Below are 14,764 nucleotides of genomic sequence, written 5' to 3'. Positions count from 1 at the left end.
GATGGATGGATGGATATATATATATATATATATATATATATATATATATATATATATATGAACAAAAACTACTCCAATTCAAAATATAGATAAACTACAATTAAAAACTAGTAAAAATTACAAAACATATACATATATATATATATAAACTACAAACTACAATAGTATCTCAATAATACTAAAATAACAAAAATTATAAAGTATTTTACAGCATAGCAATTACAGTATTTTACTGTAACATAATTATACCTCTAAAAATCATTGTGTGTCATTTGTGTCAAATATTGTTTTCATTTTAATGAGAATGGCTGTTAGCTACAGTATAAAACAAAATTATATCAAATACAAAATCTAACTCTAAATAACAGAATCAGGGACTGCTTAATTCTCGTGAAAATAATGTCAAATTTTATAATAAGATCAAGTGAATATGAAGCTGTATCTGAATGGAGGCCTTTACATGGGCAAAAGGGTTATTAGAAGACATTAAAATAAAACACATTTAATAAACCTCAAATAAAGCCGTCATAAGCGTTGAATTTTAGTTGCAGCACATTAATATACCATACAGACACTAAACACACATAAGCTGAAACATGGCTGATTCATCCATCATGAGCAGGTCACCATGGCTGGCCATCTACTGTATCTATACACTCATTTCACTGGACTAGAGTTGGGAGCTTTTCCAACAATTATTATTATTATTATTGTTGCAATTGCTTTTGTAAAAAACTAATACAAATTTATATATATATACACATATATATACGGTATATAATAAAACTAATTCAAACGTTAGTGAAAATTATAGAAGTACCACAATGACGCTAAAATAACACTGGATGTAATGTTTGTAAACATTTTGTTTTATTTAACAGTTTTAAATAAATAAATACTAAAAGTAACTGTACTTTTGACAAAAAATGTTAAATATAATTTGAATACTGTATTATCAATTTTTTGTATTACTATCAATTTAAGGGTAAAACTTGGAAAGTCTGAAAACCATTCAAGTGCACCTTGTTTAGGCATGAACAGTATATATGTTTATATCCAACGGAATGTCTTGTAGTTATGGTATAAGATACAGCTGGTTGCCATGGCTATAGTTTACCTGAGGTCCGTCTCTGAGACTGTCCTCTGGGCCACACCCTCTTCAGACTCCTCCTCCAGCTCTGCCTCCTCTCTGTCTACACTATCTGTCTGTCTCCTAAGCTTTCCTGCCCTCCCCCCTCCTCTCTTGCTCCCTCTGTTCTCTAACCCTCCATCCTCCCGTCCCTCCTGTAACGCCTCCCCCACCGACTCCTCCCTCTCCCTGTAGAGGCTCCGCCCCTGCACTTCATTGCTGTGGGTGTGGCTGGCAGAAGTAGAAGCAGAGGTGCAAGCAGCATGCAGAACAAAAATGAAGCACAGAATAGGTGTCAACACTACTTGAATGTAAACTGCAACTTAAGAATGAATGAATGACAACACAACCAAATAACGCAATGCAAACAGTAAAAACAACAGAGGCACATATGATGGAACAAAATGTGTTGCACAGCTCGCAGAACTTAAATATTCACATCTAGTATGTTGTATGAGAGTGCACTAGGTTGCTGGTGATTATTTACTAATAGTAAATGTAACTTTGTGTTCAGTTACACAGAGCCTATTAAGAAAATAATTGGATGACAGACAAACGCTATAGAATTATACCGTCGTTCAAAAGCTTGAGGTCAGTACAATATTTTTTTAAAGAAGTCTGTTGTGCTTACCAAGAAAATTGACGACCCCAAGCATTTGAAATGGTGTTCACATTCACTTGAAAATGTAATGACTTTAAAATGTTTAGTCTGCATTGATTTGAAGCCAAACTCACTCAAACTGAACCCAATCCTGAACGCCCTTATACCCAGAAAATGATGAAGCCTACAGAACTATATTTCTCTCAGGCCATGTACACACTGCAGCTAAATATGATCATCACTCCTTTTCTGTGTGCTTAATCGTGTTCTGCACACAGCAGGTATTTACAAGAGTGATAACTTCATTCTATAACCAAATGTATGCCTGGAAGTTTCAGATATGAGATGCATCTTGACCCATTCGTAAATATGGATACCAGTTTAACCAAAGCGAGTTAGAAATGAGAAACATAACAAGCAATTAATTACAGAGCCAACAATATTTATAGCGCTGACGTAGAATAAAATTTTCACACAGTCAGACTAATATTTGGCTAAGAACTGTCCACTTTAACTTTAACTGAAAGAGACTGTTTTAAGAGACCAACTACAGCCATTCAAGACAATAAATGTTCATCAAGCAGTTAATATTGATTATTTCACATATGAACTGCTTTGAATTTCCATAATTTAGATTACATCCAAATTCATATTCTGTGTGCATTTTCAATTCAAATTCAGGAATTACACTGTAATAAGGCATTTTCAGTTCTGAATGGTAAATAAGAAGAAAACGGGTAAATAAAGATGTATCCGGGCAGACTGGTAAGACATTTCCTTGAAGCGGGTCAATGAAATTAAAACGGCAAGGGTTTAGATAGTTTTTGCAAGTTATGTGTGCAATATGCATTTGACGGTCTGTGAACGGATGGTGGGTGGTATGATTAATAATCATACCACCCATAATAACTTGTAATAATTGCCAAATGAAAATGGTTTTTCCAAAACTAAATCTAAACGTATTTTTATGATTTGAAATATTGAAACAAAACAAAAAAAGAAAAAAGAAAAAGAAAACTGAAAAAAATGAAAATAAAATCTCATTCAATAATAAATACTGTAATAATACAATTTTTGTTTGGTCTAAAACACTGAATTACTAAACTGTTATTAGCTATTATTAATTATTAGTTAAACTATTGGCATACATGTTTCTTGTCTACAGCCAGGAGATGCCAAAACATGAGGAATTCACTCCTACACTAATCAGTATGTACGTGGCCTCAAAGAACAGCCCTCACTGTGGACTATACCTGGACTAAACTCTAACGCACAGGTTTGACAGTGATTCTGACTCGAGAAGAGGCCGTCTCACCTGATCTTGCGGCTGCCCCGCGGCCGTTCTGATTGGACAGAGATGTAGCTCATGCTGCTGAATCGAGACGCACTGCTGGTTCTCGACACAGCGGACACGTCGCTAACATCACTGTCCGAAGACTTGGCCGAGAGGTTTTCTCCCCGCTGAGGATCCCTGCCTGAACGCTGCAGAACAAACACAACACATGCAGTCAGATGCTTAGAGACAGCAAACAGAAAATACAAAGGGATCAAAGGGCATAGAGAATAGGGAGAAGGGCAAAAATGACAGTAGGATTTTTTTTTTTGGAGGGGGGGGGGGGGTGAAACTACTGTTACTTTGCTATTCATTACTTCCATGTTAGAGGCAGAGAAATTTCACAAACTAAGAGCTCAATCTAAAATATCTACAATGAATTAAAAATAACAAATGATAATAATGAAAAACAATAACAACAGCAGAAATGACAACTATTCAAATATAAATAATAAATTCAAAAAGAATAAAAATTGATGTACATATCAACCATCAAATAACAACAACAAATAAATATAAAAATAATTAATATAAATAAATAGACAAAATAATACATGACTAATAATAATAATAATACAATTCTATTAATGAGAATTACTTAAACTCAAACTGTACAATATGGGTTTGATTTCCAAGGAATGCATGAACTGATAACGTGTTTATCCTGAATGCAAAGTTGCTTGTTTTGGATAAAAGCAAAAATACATATATTATATATGTTTTTTTTTAAAGAAGCCTAAAAAAAGACAACAAGCATCATTAAAATGAAAGCCACTGCATTTACACTAAGGGGTTCCTGTCTATTCTCTCTTGGATAGACATGGAGAGGTACAGCACTGTGGGATCTTATGTAACATTTATTTATAAGTTGCTCATGGCTTGCTATGCTGATTATAAACATTACGTCCTAAATGGCGCCTCTATTAGACAGACCAAACAAACAGAGTCTTTACCTGCTTTAAATAGAATTCTGCACAACTCGAGTGCCTGTACAATGCTTTTCATACCACACGCTTAAAAGGATACAAAGGGAAGGCGATATGACTGTATATGGCACTTAATCTCAGCACAATGTCCAGTGAACACAAACACTAATGTATATCCTGAACAGAGTCCCTAAACCTGGAAGACTATATAGGTCTATAAAAATCTCCCAACTGCGGGAAGTGGGTCACCAAACACACAACATGTTTTATCTATGTTGACTTCAGATCAAATAAGCAATCTGAATGGCTAAAAAGTGCTCTTGGATCTAGTTAAACTACTTGGATCTAGTTTAACTTAGTTAGCAAAACTAAAGCTACAAGCAAAAAGTAGCTATTGTAACTAAACCGATGCATTTAAAGTGCGTGAAAGAAGAACTCGTAAACTAAAATAAAATAACTAAAATAAAAAATAATTAAAATAAAATAAAAACTTTAAACATAACGTGCACAAGCATGCATGCAAATATTTTGAGATTAATAAATCAAAACAAGAATTACCTTTTCCATGTGAACATTTACATTTTTTTAAAACCCCATTACTGTCACTCACATTTTAGAAGATAGACTTGAATGTGCATGATACAAACCTACATTTTTATAATTCATGACTATAAACATTTTGTAACATGATATTGATTACCATTTACATGGTTAATGCAATGTCTGATTTTAAAATGGGTTTTAAAGGATGAATTTTGAGATTTTATGTTTTCAAGTGATATATAATTTCTGATGATTTCTAAAATTTGAGAGAGAAAAGAGCAACAAAGTCTTTTTTTTAAACAAAGGTCAAAACTCCTGTTATAAAATAGATTTTTGAGGGTGCAATCTTGTCATAAATTAATCTATTACTTTCCTACATAATTTTTTACAAAAAAACATTGGTAACATATATATTTGGGAGTCTTAGACCTTTCCAACGATATATAGTTTGTCAAGATTAGATTAGATTTGTAATATAGTGAAGTTAACATAGGTGAAACATAAAGGATTATAATGAAAATATTATTTTTCAATTATTATTATTATTAAAGCAACCAGGAGTTTTATTTCACTGTGATGACCTCAAGTAGCATGAGTGCAACTTAAACGGAAAATGTTATTATAAATACAAATATTACGAATATAAAACACACTCATTTATCTTGAGTTATCATGAGTGATGAACCATTTGAATCATTTAAAAAGTTGGTTTTGAACAGTTTTTCTACCAGTAGAGCAGTAGACCACAGTACTTGCCTTGTGATAGTCCTGTTCCAGTCTGGAGTCTGAGCCTGTTCCCTGTTTGTACTTGTTCATCTTCAGTTTCATCTGCCGCGTCCGCTCCTCAACATCCATAGCACCTATGGATCACAGCAGACGTCAATGAGGTTGCGTGTTTGGAAGCTTGTTGAAAAAAAAAAAAGCCTCACTAATGAAGCGTCTGAATAACGTGGAATGCTTTAACAAAAATCTTTCCCATCTACAACAGTAATGTACAACACTGAACTAACAGCGCTAACTAATAACATTTGTCATGAGGTGTTTCATACAATGCAGCATGATCACATGCAGCTAATGTTTCTTAAAATGAATTACCATCTGATCTTTATGTTTTACACCAATCTGTCCATCCATAATTTTTTTTGAAAAAGAATCTCCATCAAAGAGACCATTATTAAAGACACTGCTGTTTAAATTTCTCAACACATTTTCATATTATAAATAATGCAGAGAAAAAATATATAAATAGAATTACTGTCGGAAATTACAGAGGAGACAGTACAGCGTTCAATAATCAAGAAGCTAACTAAATTTTAGGTCTTTTTACGAGAGTTGGCTTGTGTAATAAACTCTTCACAAGTCACAAACCTGACACACACTTTACCACATCTGAATATTAAAGAGTCCTTCACTATTAATAAATCAGAGCATAAAATAAATGAAGTGCATGTGCAAGGTTCAATTAAATTATATTGTGGTATATTTTAGTGTTAGTATAATTTAGTACTAAATACATTTAGTGTTATGTAATACTCTAAATGGTTGCTAGGGGGTTTTATGAGACTGCAGCGTGTTTTTAAGCAGTGCCCGCGTGTTGGGTGTGTTTTTAACATGTAATTTAGTCGCTAGAGTATCCTTAAGCAGTTACAAGTAGGGATGGGTACAGAAACCCGGTATTAAAATGGCCCCGGGGCTAAATTATGAAAGACCGTGGTATCAGTAAGATCTGACGGTATCGGTTCTGCTTTCGGTACTGGAGGGGAAAAAAATAATGTATACTATGTATTTTTGCTTAATAATGTTATCATGCACATTTGGTCTCACCAAACATTTCTAATGTGCGATCATATTAAGTTTGTCTGTGAGATCTGCGAGATCTCTCATGCGCGCCGCGGAGGCTGTCTGTCAGTCACACACACACTACAAGAACGTGCGCGGCGCACACACACGCATAATGGGCCGTTCACATATCGCGTCTTTTGCGTGCTCAAGTTCGTTACTTCCAATGTAGGCGGTATACTTCACTAGGTATACTTCACTAGAGTTGATGCAGACAACACTCGTTGTCATAAGGGCAACAAAAATTTTGCATGTAAGGGCGGAAACACAAGCAATCTGTCAAAGCATCTTTCAAAAGTACATTATGTGCAGACAGAGAACTGCAAAGTTTTCGACTGCCTAACACAACACAAATTACCGATAAGAATACTGTTAAAGTACCGGACCGTTAAGCATTATCGGTAAGAGTAGTAATACCGTTATCCTTAACGATACCCATCCCTAGTTACAAGGGGGTTGTTTTCAGCATGTTACTATATAGTTTCTAGGGTGGTTCCTTAATGGCCTGAGTCTCTGTAATACTAAGACTAATACTAAGACTAATATTGATGAAAATCACAATTTGATGTTTGTTCGTATAGCAAAAAGTCATATAAATGTACAACTACAAGCAGAATTTGTCTGAAAAAAAAAAAAAACGTTGTCAGTGCAGGTGCCGTAAATTTCAACAGTAATTTTTTCTTTCAAATAGCATTTGTGCTGTTAAGTAATTACCCAATATTTAGTGCTCTCAGAATCATTAGATTCATTGGATTTAATTGTAGCGCTATAGAGAAGTTCATGCATGTAGGATATTTTTTGATCTTAATGCCACATTCACAACTGAAATCACTTTCAGAAAGCTTTGCAGCATGGGAAACCTTCCTCAAAGTAAATCCGTATTCAAGTATAGATATCTGCAATGCCAAAACCATATAACACACTTCATTCTCGATACTCTCTCTATTGCTTTAAAGTTGTTCAAAGTGAGATGGGGGGATGAAAGTGGATGCAAATAAAACTGAAATTGACATTAATACCTTCTGAAAATAGCTACGATGTGATATATCTGCACTTATACTGTCATGAAGCCAGTTTCATTAGCTCAAGCCATAACCAAGAACGGGTTCAGGAGGTAAAACCACTCAAAAAAGGCACTTTTAATGTGGAAATGAAAATATTGAAAAAAAAAAACACACACATATATATATATATATATATATATATATATATATATATATATATATATATATATATATATATATATATATATACTTTTTCGACAGTCCACTGCCATAAAACACTACGAATAACAAAAAAATCTAACTCAAACAGCTTAATTATTACTTTTATTCAGTAAGGACAAATTAAATTTAATCAAAATGATAAAAAACTAAATGGCAGAAAATATTGAAGTTACTATTTTATTTTAAATAAGAACGATCATAATCACTCATGATTATGACTGGAGCGGATAAGGAAGCTTATGGGCTTCACAGCAAACAGTAACTCTTATGATTTGCAATAAAGAAACTAAGTGAATAAAAATGGGCAGAGAGAAGGAGTGATGGATTTAAAAGCCAGAGAAGACAACCAAACAGCAGAAAGAGATGGGGTTCGCTTTTCAGGCACAGTCCCAGCATTTACTCCTCTATGGTTTTTACACTCATTACAACATAGAAAAAGTATAACAGCTACTGTAGAATTGAATAGATTTAACTGTCTGCTGCAGTGCAAACTGATAATAGTTGAATCTCACAAAGCCTGTCAAAAAATTGTCATCTACAGGTCCTTCTCAAAAAATTAGCATATTGTGATAAAGTTCATTATTTTCCATGATGTAATGATAAAAATTAAACTTTCATATATTTTAGATTCATTGCACACCAACTGAAATATTTCAGGTCTTTTATTTTTTTAATACTGATGATTTTGGCATACAGCTCATGAAAACCCAAAATGCCTGTCTCAAAAAATTAGCATTTTTAAGAAGGACCTGTATATATACACAATACATGTAAAAGCGCATTCTAATTGATACCATATTCCGTTATTAATATTATTAATTTATATTATTTTTAATGCATATTATAATTTATGTCAAATTAATAAAAAAAGGTTTAATATATTATTGTAATTTACTTAAAAAAAATAAAAAAAAAAAAAATATATATATATATATATATATATATATATAATTTTTTTATTTTTTTTTTCAGAATTGAGCTTTAGGAATCACAATTCTGAGAACAGAAGTAGGTATTGTGGAATATAAACTTGCAAGTTGCAGTCTTCTTTTTTTCTTTCTTTTTTTATACCCTGTACGGAAACAAGCTTTCAAAGAAAATATGTGTTCTTTGTGAGATAAACCCTAATGTTGACACTGCTCACTGACCTTCTGGAATATCCATTAGCTAGATTCTCAAGATGATAAATCAGTTTTCATTTTTGAGTGAGCTGTTCCTGAACAGGAGTGTGACAAACAGAGAGGAGCTGGGACACGGCATAGAGGACGACGAGAAAAGCAAAGCAGAAGAAAGGACAGACCTGAGTTTGTCCGACCGGGGGAGTCCATGTCTTCTGGGAGGGGGGGAGTTAGGGGTGAGGGGGTCACATCACAAAAATGGACAGACAGACAGACAGAGGAGAGGGGTGTGAGAAGAGGTATGCAGAAAGAAGGACGAGAAACCAGGGGCAAAAACACACGGGAAGGAACACATCAACAACAACACCACCACAAACACCACACAAAAAATGAGGGAAACACACGACAAGCAGATAAAACCAAGAAGTTCCATGATACAAACAGAAAAGATATTAAAGAAGAGCAATAAAAAATAAATCACAGTTCAGTGAGAAAACACGAAGAACAGCCAGTCCTGCTTCAAAACAAACCCTGAAACACTAGAGGAATGTTAATAGAACATGCAGTCAGGAATGAATTACAAAAAGACCTGTGGAAAGAAAGGAGGATAGAAGAGAAATGAGGATGACAGTCACCACAAACCCTGAAGAGAAACAACCTTCATTTGACAAGACCAGGACCTGACACCAGTCGGATGCTACACAACACTCACAGATATGCTACAATATCGAAGCAAAATAACAACAACCATTTATTGCACAAAGTTAGTGTCATACTCCAGGTGATTCGAAGTCTTACAGTAATTTTCTGGCAGTTAATTTGTTTAAAGCGCTCTTTTAAAATGTAAAATTGCTGCAACACATGGTCCTGATTGGTTTAGGTTATGGGTCAGTAAGATTTATTTTTTGAAAGAAATTAATAGTTTTAAATATTGTTACACAATATTACTGTTTTACTGTATTTTTGATCAAATAAATGCATCCTTGGAAAGCATAAGAGACTTTTTTCAAAAACATAAAATATTTTTGTGTGGCAGTTTACAAAAACACTAAATCAAAAACCCCTGACAGCAATTCTTTCATTGGTGGCCATTGAGTTGTTTAGAAACTCTGATTTGACAAAAAAAGGAATAAATAAAATAAAGATAATAATAATAATAATAATAATAATAATAATAATAATAATAATAATAATAATAATTACACATCAACAAAAAACAAAAATGCTTTGCAGCTAGAGTGGACATTTTGCAGCCATTTGTAATGTATATTATCTGCTGCAATGCATAATGCATCACACCATGAATAATTCATAAATCTCTAAAAGGCCACAAAATTTATAAAATGTAACTTTAATATAGTCACAATCGGCTGCAAGTCACTCATTTCCATTTGAACAATGAAACAGACTGAAACTGCACTACAAATTGCTGTCACTTCCCATTTACTGTAAGCATGCCCAAGGTGAATATATCTACAGTACCTTAAAGAATATCACAAAAAACTAACAAAAAAAAAACAATGAAGAACCTTTACCATTCATGGTACTCGAAGAAAAATAATGGTTATTTTTAGAACTGCTCACTGAAAGTTTCTTTGAGGATTTAAAAATGGCTGGCATCACTGGAACAAAAACCCTTTTTGGAACCTTTATTTTTTAAGAATGTAGACAGAACTTCATCCTTCACTTCACTCATCTCTGAATCAACCTCTGGAGAAAGTGTCCTGCTGATCCTTCAGTTCAGCCCTGATCACAGATATCCCAGAATCCTTGTTTAGATCATTTGTTCAGTGCTGGTTTAGTATCTTTTATAATGGCTCTGGAGTCTAAGGCCACTTTGCGCTAATTGGACACCTTCCTCCGCTCCATATTTAAAATCTTGTTCTGTGTCTTCACAGAGCACACAATCTGCTGATACGGCTAATTTGTATTTTTTTTCTCATTGTTTCATTGTTCTCTTGAGCTGTGCTTTGATTCGCCGCAGCATTAATCATGCCACGACCCCGCATGCATAATCTTGTGTACCCAAGCACATTTTTTATGCATTAATCACCCTCAAGATGATGTCATTCCCCAAAGACGGATGCACTGATGGAACATTAATTAACTGGACCTGATATGGACCCTGTTAACCCCCCAACACACACACACACAATCGTCTTATCAGAAAGCTAAGATCCTGAGAGCAAGACAAACGCTGTCCTGTTTGCTACTGACTATGCTCGTCTCATTTGAATTTAGCTAAGTAATACATATAGTGATACAGTGCACATTTTCAATTCAATTCAATTTAATTCAAGTTTATTTGTATAGCGGGTTTTTACAATACAAATCATTGCAAAGCAACTTCGAAAAAAAATAGAAAGTTTATTTTTAATTGTGGTAATACATTTTTTTTATAATTATTTAATTGCATAAAAGACCAAAAGAATCTAACACCCCCAATTGTTTGAAATTTAATACAACATACAACATTTTTTACTAAAAATAACCAATCAATGAATTGCATTTATGATGTCTCTTGAAGGAAAAGATAATAGAGCTAAACTACCGTGATTTATTTATCCATACAAAAATTATAGATGATTTTTATTTTATAACTAATTTGGTTTTAGATGTAAAAGCAACCAAACAGTGTGTTTTCTTTAATGTATTATTTACGGGTGGGTTTTTTTAAAAAGGGTTGATATTACAATAATAAATGGGTGTGGAAAAACCTAATACTTAAAATAAATGCCGAGCAGTGTCAGTCCTTGTACGTCAGTACAGAAAACCTTGTGCCAGATTTTCTATTGACCAGCCGATTGACTTACACCCTCCACATTTACTTCACCTGACTGTATCGATTGCACTTATTCATCCAGAGATTTAGAGCTTGAAGCCAGACTTCAAAATCATTCAGAGGAAGAGTGGAAAGAGCAGACAGGGTCAAGATCAGAGAGTCAGAGGTCAAACCTGTCTGAGCAGTTTCGTGCGTCTCCTCCTGAAGGCCGTTAGACGATTGACCAGCACTGACCACTGAGCTCTGCTGGTCCACCCATTTCACCTCTTATCATGCAGGTCATTGACAGAGAGACACAGGCAGCGTTAACATACGGCTCGATGTGTGTCAGAGAAACTGAGGGATTACAATTCCCTTATTTTTGTGCAGGTGCAGTTTCCAAACAGTGGTCAAACTTCCTTTAGTTTCACTTCAAAAAGTGTGCTTGTGCCATTTCATTCTTATTTCTATTTTAAATGCCAGTTGGTTTCATATGTCATATCTAATGCAATACATTCAGACTGGCTTAGATATTCAAATACTTTATGAATCCACTACATATTTCATTCATCAGTGTTTGTTTCTGAAATACGGTCTCTGGACATTACTCTTGTGTATTTAGTTTCCGCTAAAACCATGTATTAAGCTGGCATCCTAAAATAAATCAAAAGGCTGAAGAGGTAGACAGAGATGATAATTCAGCACCAAAGCAATGAACAGCTCCTTTCTACACATGACTGTGCGTCATCTGCTGTTTAAACCATGCAACTGCATCCTACTAAATCAAGTCAGTCTGCAGAGCCATCTGACTTACACTTCTATCAAAATATGACATTTTTATAACATCTTAATTTCACTCTGAAGCATGAGTATAGGAACATCTTAAAATGACTTTAAACAGAACAGTCTTTTAAAATAAGCTGAATGTCTATCTGCGTATTTAAAGTTAGAGTTACAAGCTTAGCACACAACATTTATCCAGACACAATCCAGATCCTTTTAATTCAATACAATCTCTCTAAAAGTCCCATTATTCACAGCAAAATGCACTGAAACACTGACAACCCACACAAGAGAGATATATAGTTGTATGAGATACCGTGAAGAGGAGAGATTGGACCTTAGACAACAGGACTTCATGTCATTGCAGAACTCAAGCAAGATCTTAAGACACATCAATGCCTTCATGCAACATAAAAAAAAAAGCGATATTAAAGATGTAAGGACGTGGGCAATAAGTAAAAATGTCCCCTAAAGAACAATGTAATTAAACATTTGCACATTTCCATAAGTGACAATAAAAACAACACACAATGTAAACTTTCTTTTTTGGTATGCACTTAGACTAGAATTGCAAATTAAGAATTGATTTCATGTTCAGACTTGAAAATGAAATGTAAACACGTTGTGATGTTTTGATATACTGCCCAGTCTTTAAGGTGAGGAAACATCCTCTTAGAAAAGAAAATGAAGAGGAAAATACTGTAAAGCTACACTGCAAACACACGCCTGGAGAGACTTGCCTTTCCTGCCATTGACCGCAGGGCCGTTTGGCCTCATTTCACAAGCTTTAACACAACAACAGGAACATGGAGTAAAAACAGTGCAAGAATTCCCACAAATACACAAAATATAAGCCAAATCCTCCTGGACACTCATTTTGAGTGCCATATGAAAAAAAGATGTGAGTATTTCAAACAGCTAATGTAGAGTAAATACCAGTTGGACAGAAAGCAGGGATTGATGCTTGGAAAGAGGCAGACACGCAGACACACACACACACACACACACACACACACACACACACACACACACACACACACACACACACACACACACACACTTCCAACAGACAAGATCTTGTGACAAATACAACGGATGTGGCAGATGGGAGTGGAGGACGTGTGACCGGATGGAAAGTGTGCCTGTGTGTGTGTGTGTTTGTGTGTGTGTCTACAGCTAATTTTTCATTAATATTCCTAAACCTGATGTAAACCTGAAGTTCTGTATCTGTATCTATGTACTGCCCACAAACCAGAACCAGGTCTCATGATACACAGTACCGTTTGGGGTAAGTTCATATACTGTATAACTCAGATGAAGTCAAAGTAATTTGATTTGATTTATTTTAAGAAATGTAAAGATAATGTTACAAAATATTTATATTTCAAATAAATGTTCTCTTGAACAATTGAATCACAGTTTCCACAAAAATAATTGACTGCACAGTTTTTGACATTTCTTATCGATATATGTGTGCCTGTGGCATTTGACATTCATATTTAAAAAAAATAATAAATAAACAGAAGATTAGTTATTCTTAGAAAGATGTTTCTCCTCTAAACTTTTTAAAAGTTTCAAACTGCTCCATACTCCTACTGCATGTCAAAGATGTCTTATCTGCATCTTTTTGTATTTCTCCGAAAGAATCAGAGAGAAATATTATACTTAACTGAGAACGCCATATGAATAAAATTTAGCATAACACCATTTGAGCAATAATGCAAAACATTGCTAGCAAAATGGAACAGCACATCTGTAAAATCAACCAATGATTGCAAACAGAAGTCTCTGTGACTGCTTCTAAAAAACACAAAGGTCACTAGGAAAACAAATATAACTTTGGAAAATCTTTTATCACAACATTACACAATCACTGTTACAGGAAGACAAAGGAAAAACCAAAAGCTACTTGTCTACATTCACATATAAACAGAGTTTGCAATGGACCTGGCTTCATAACCCTCTCAGAAAGCTCTGATGGTCTGAAATAAAGAGGGAAATCAGCTAATCTGACTTCCAAAAAGGTCTATGATCTAATTCTAGACCCGTCTAAAGAGGAAACACCAGCTCAAGACCATTGCAGAAAGGTTCAATTCAATCAGAAGAAGCTCTTTCTGACAGATTAAACCTTCACAGATGTGTTACACACCTGGAGAAGGCTCAAGTTCTTCACCTCCATCTTCTGAGAGAGGAATGAGAGAAGGAAACATCAGAGCGCACATGCAACTAAACCACGCATGTCATTTAACATGATCATGTGTGTCGCCCGCACTCAAATATAACAACAGGAAGTGACTGGTGCACAAACTGTGTCATATTCAGCCAATGGGGTAAATGGGGTAAAACAGTGCAATGTTGTGAAAGTGGATAAAGAGCCCTATAAAATGACAACAATTTACACTAAAGAACACTTTTTAGTTTGGTTTATTTACTGCAATGACAAAGCCTTGTTTGATTTCTTCTAGCTTGACACAGAGGCTCCGCCCACCCACGGGGGAAAACAAA

At 34.6% G+C, this 14,764-nt stretch overlaps 1 protein-coding gene across 3 annotated transcripts in view; it reads right to left on the bottom strand.

Moving 5' to 3' along the window:
- LOC113072950 (regulating synaptic membrane exocytosis protein 2-like) overlaps positions 1-14,499 on the bottom strand; it is a 45,738-nt gene extending 31,239 nt beyond the window's left edge. Inside the window, exons 1-3 of one of the 3 annotated variants that reach the window (XM_026245827.1) lie at positions 14,409-14,499; positions 5,289-5,392; positions 3,046-3,212 (exon numbers count right to left, since the gene is read on the bottom strand). In XM_026245827.1, the coding sequence (XP_026101612.1) occupies positions 3,046-3,212; positions 5,289-5,392; positions 14,409-14,481 (344 nt within the window). In that variant the 5' untranslated portion in view covers positions 14,482-14,499. Of the gene's footprint in view, positions 1-1,117; positions 1,262-3,045; positions 3,213-5,288; positions 5,393-8,897; positions 9,332-14,408 lie in introns of those variants that run through there. The other 2 variants (XM_026245828.1, XM_026245829.1) reach the window with 2 other exon arrangements.
- Positions 14,500-14,764: the final 265 nt, after the last annotated feature.

Source organism: Carassius auratus, unplaced genomic scaffold (assembly GCF_003368295.1).
Source record: "Carassius auratus strain Wakin unplaced genomic scaffold, ASM336829v1 scaf_tig00011088, whole genome shotgun sequence".
Lineage (NCBI taxonomy): Eukaryota > Metazoa > Chordata > Actinopteri > Cypriniformes > Cyprinidae > Carassius > Carassius auratus.
The sequence above is the reverse complement of the archived record's forward strand: the minus strand, read 5'-3'. Positions and strand labels throughout refer to the sequence as shown.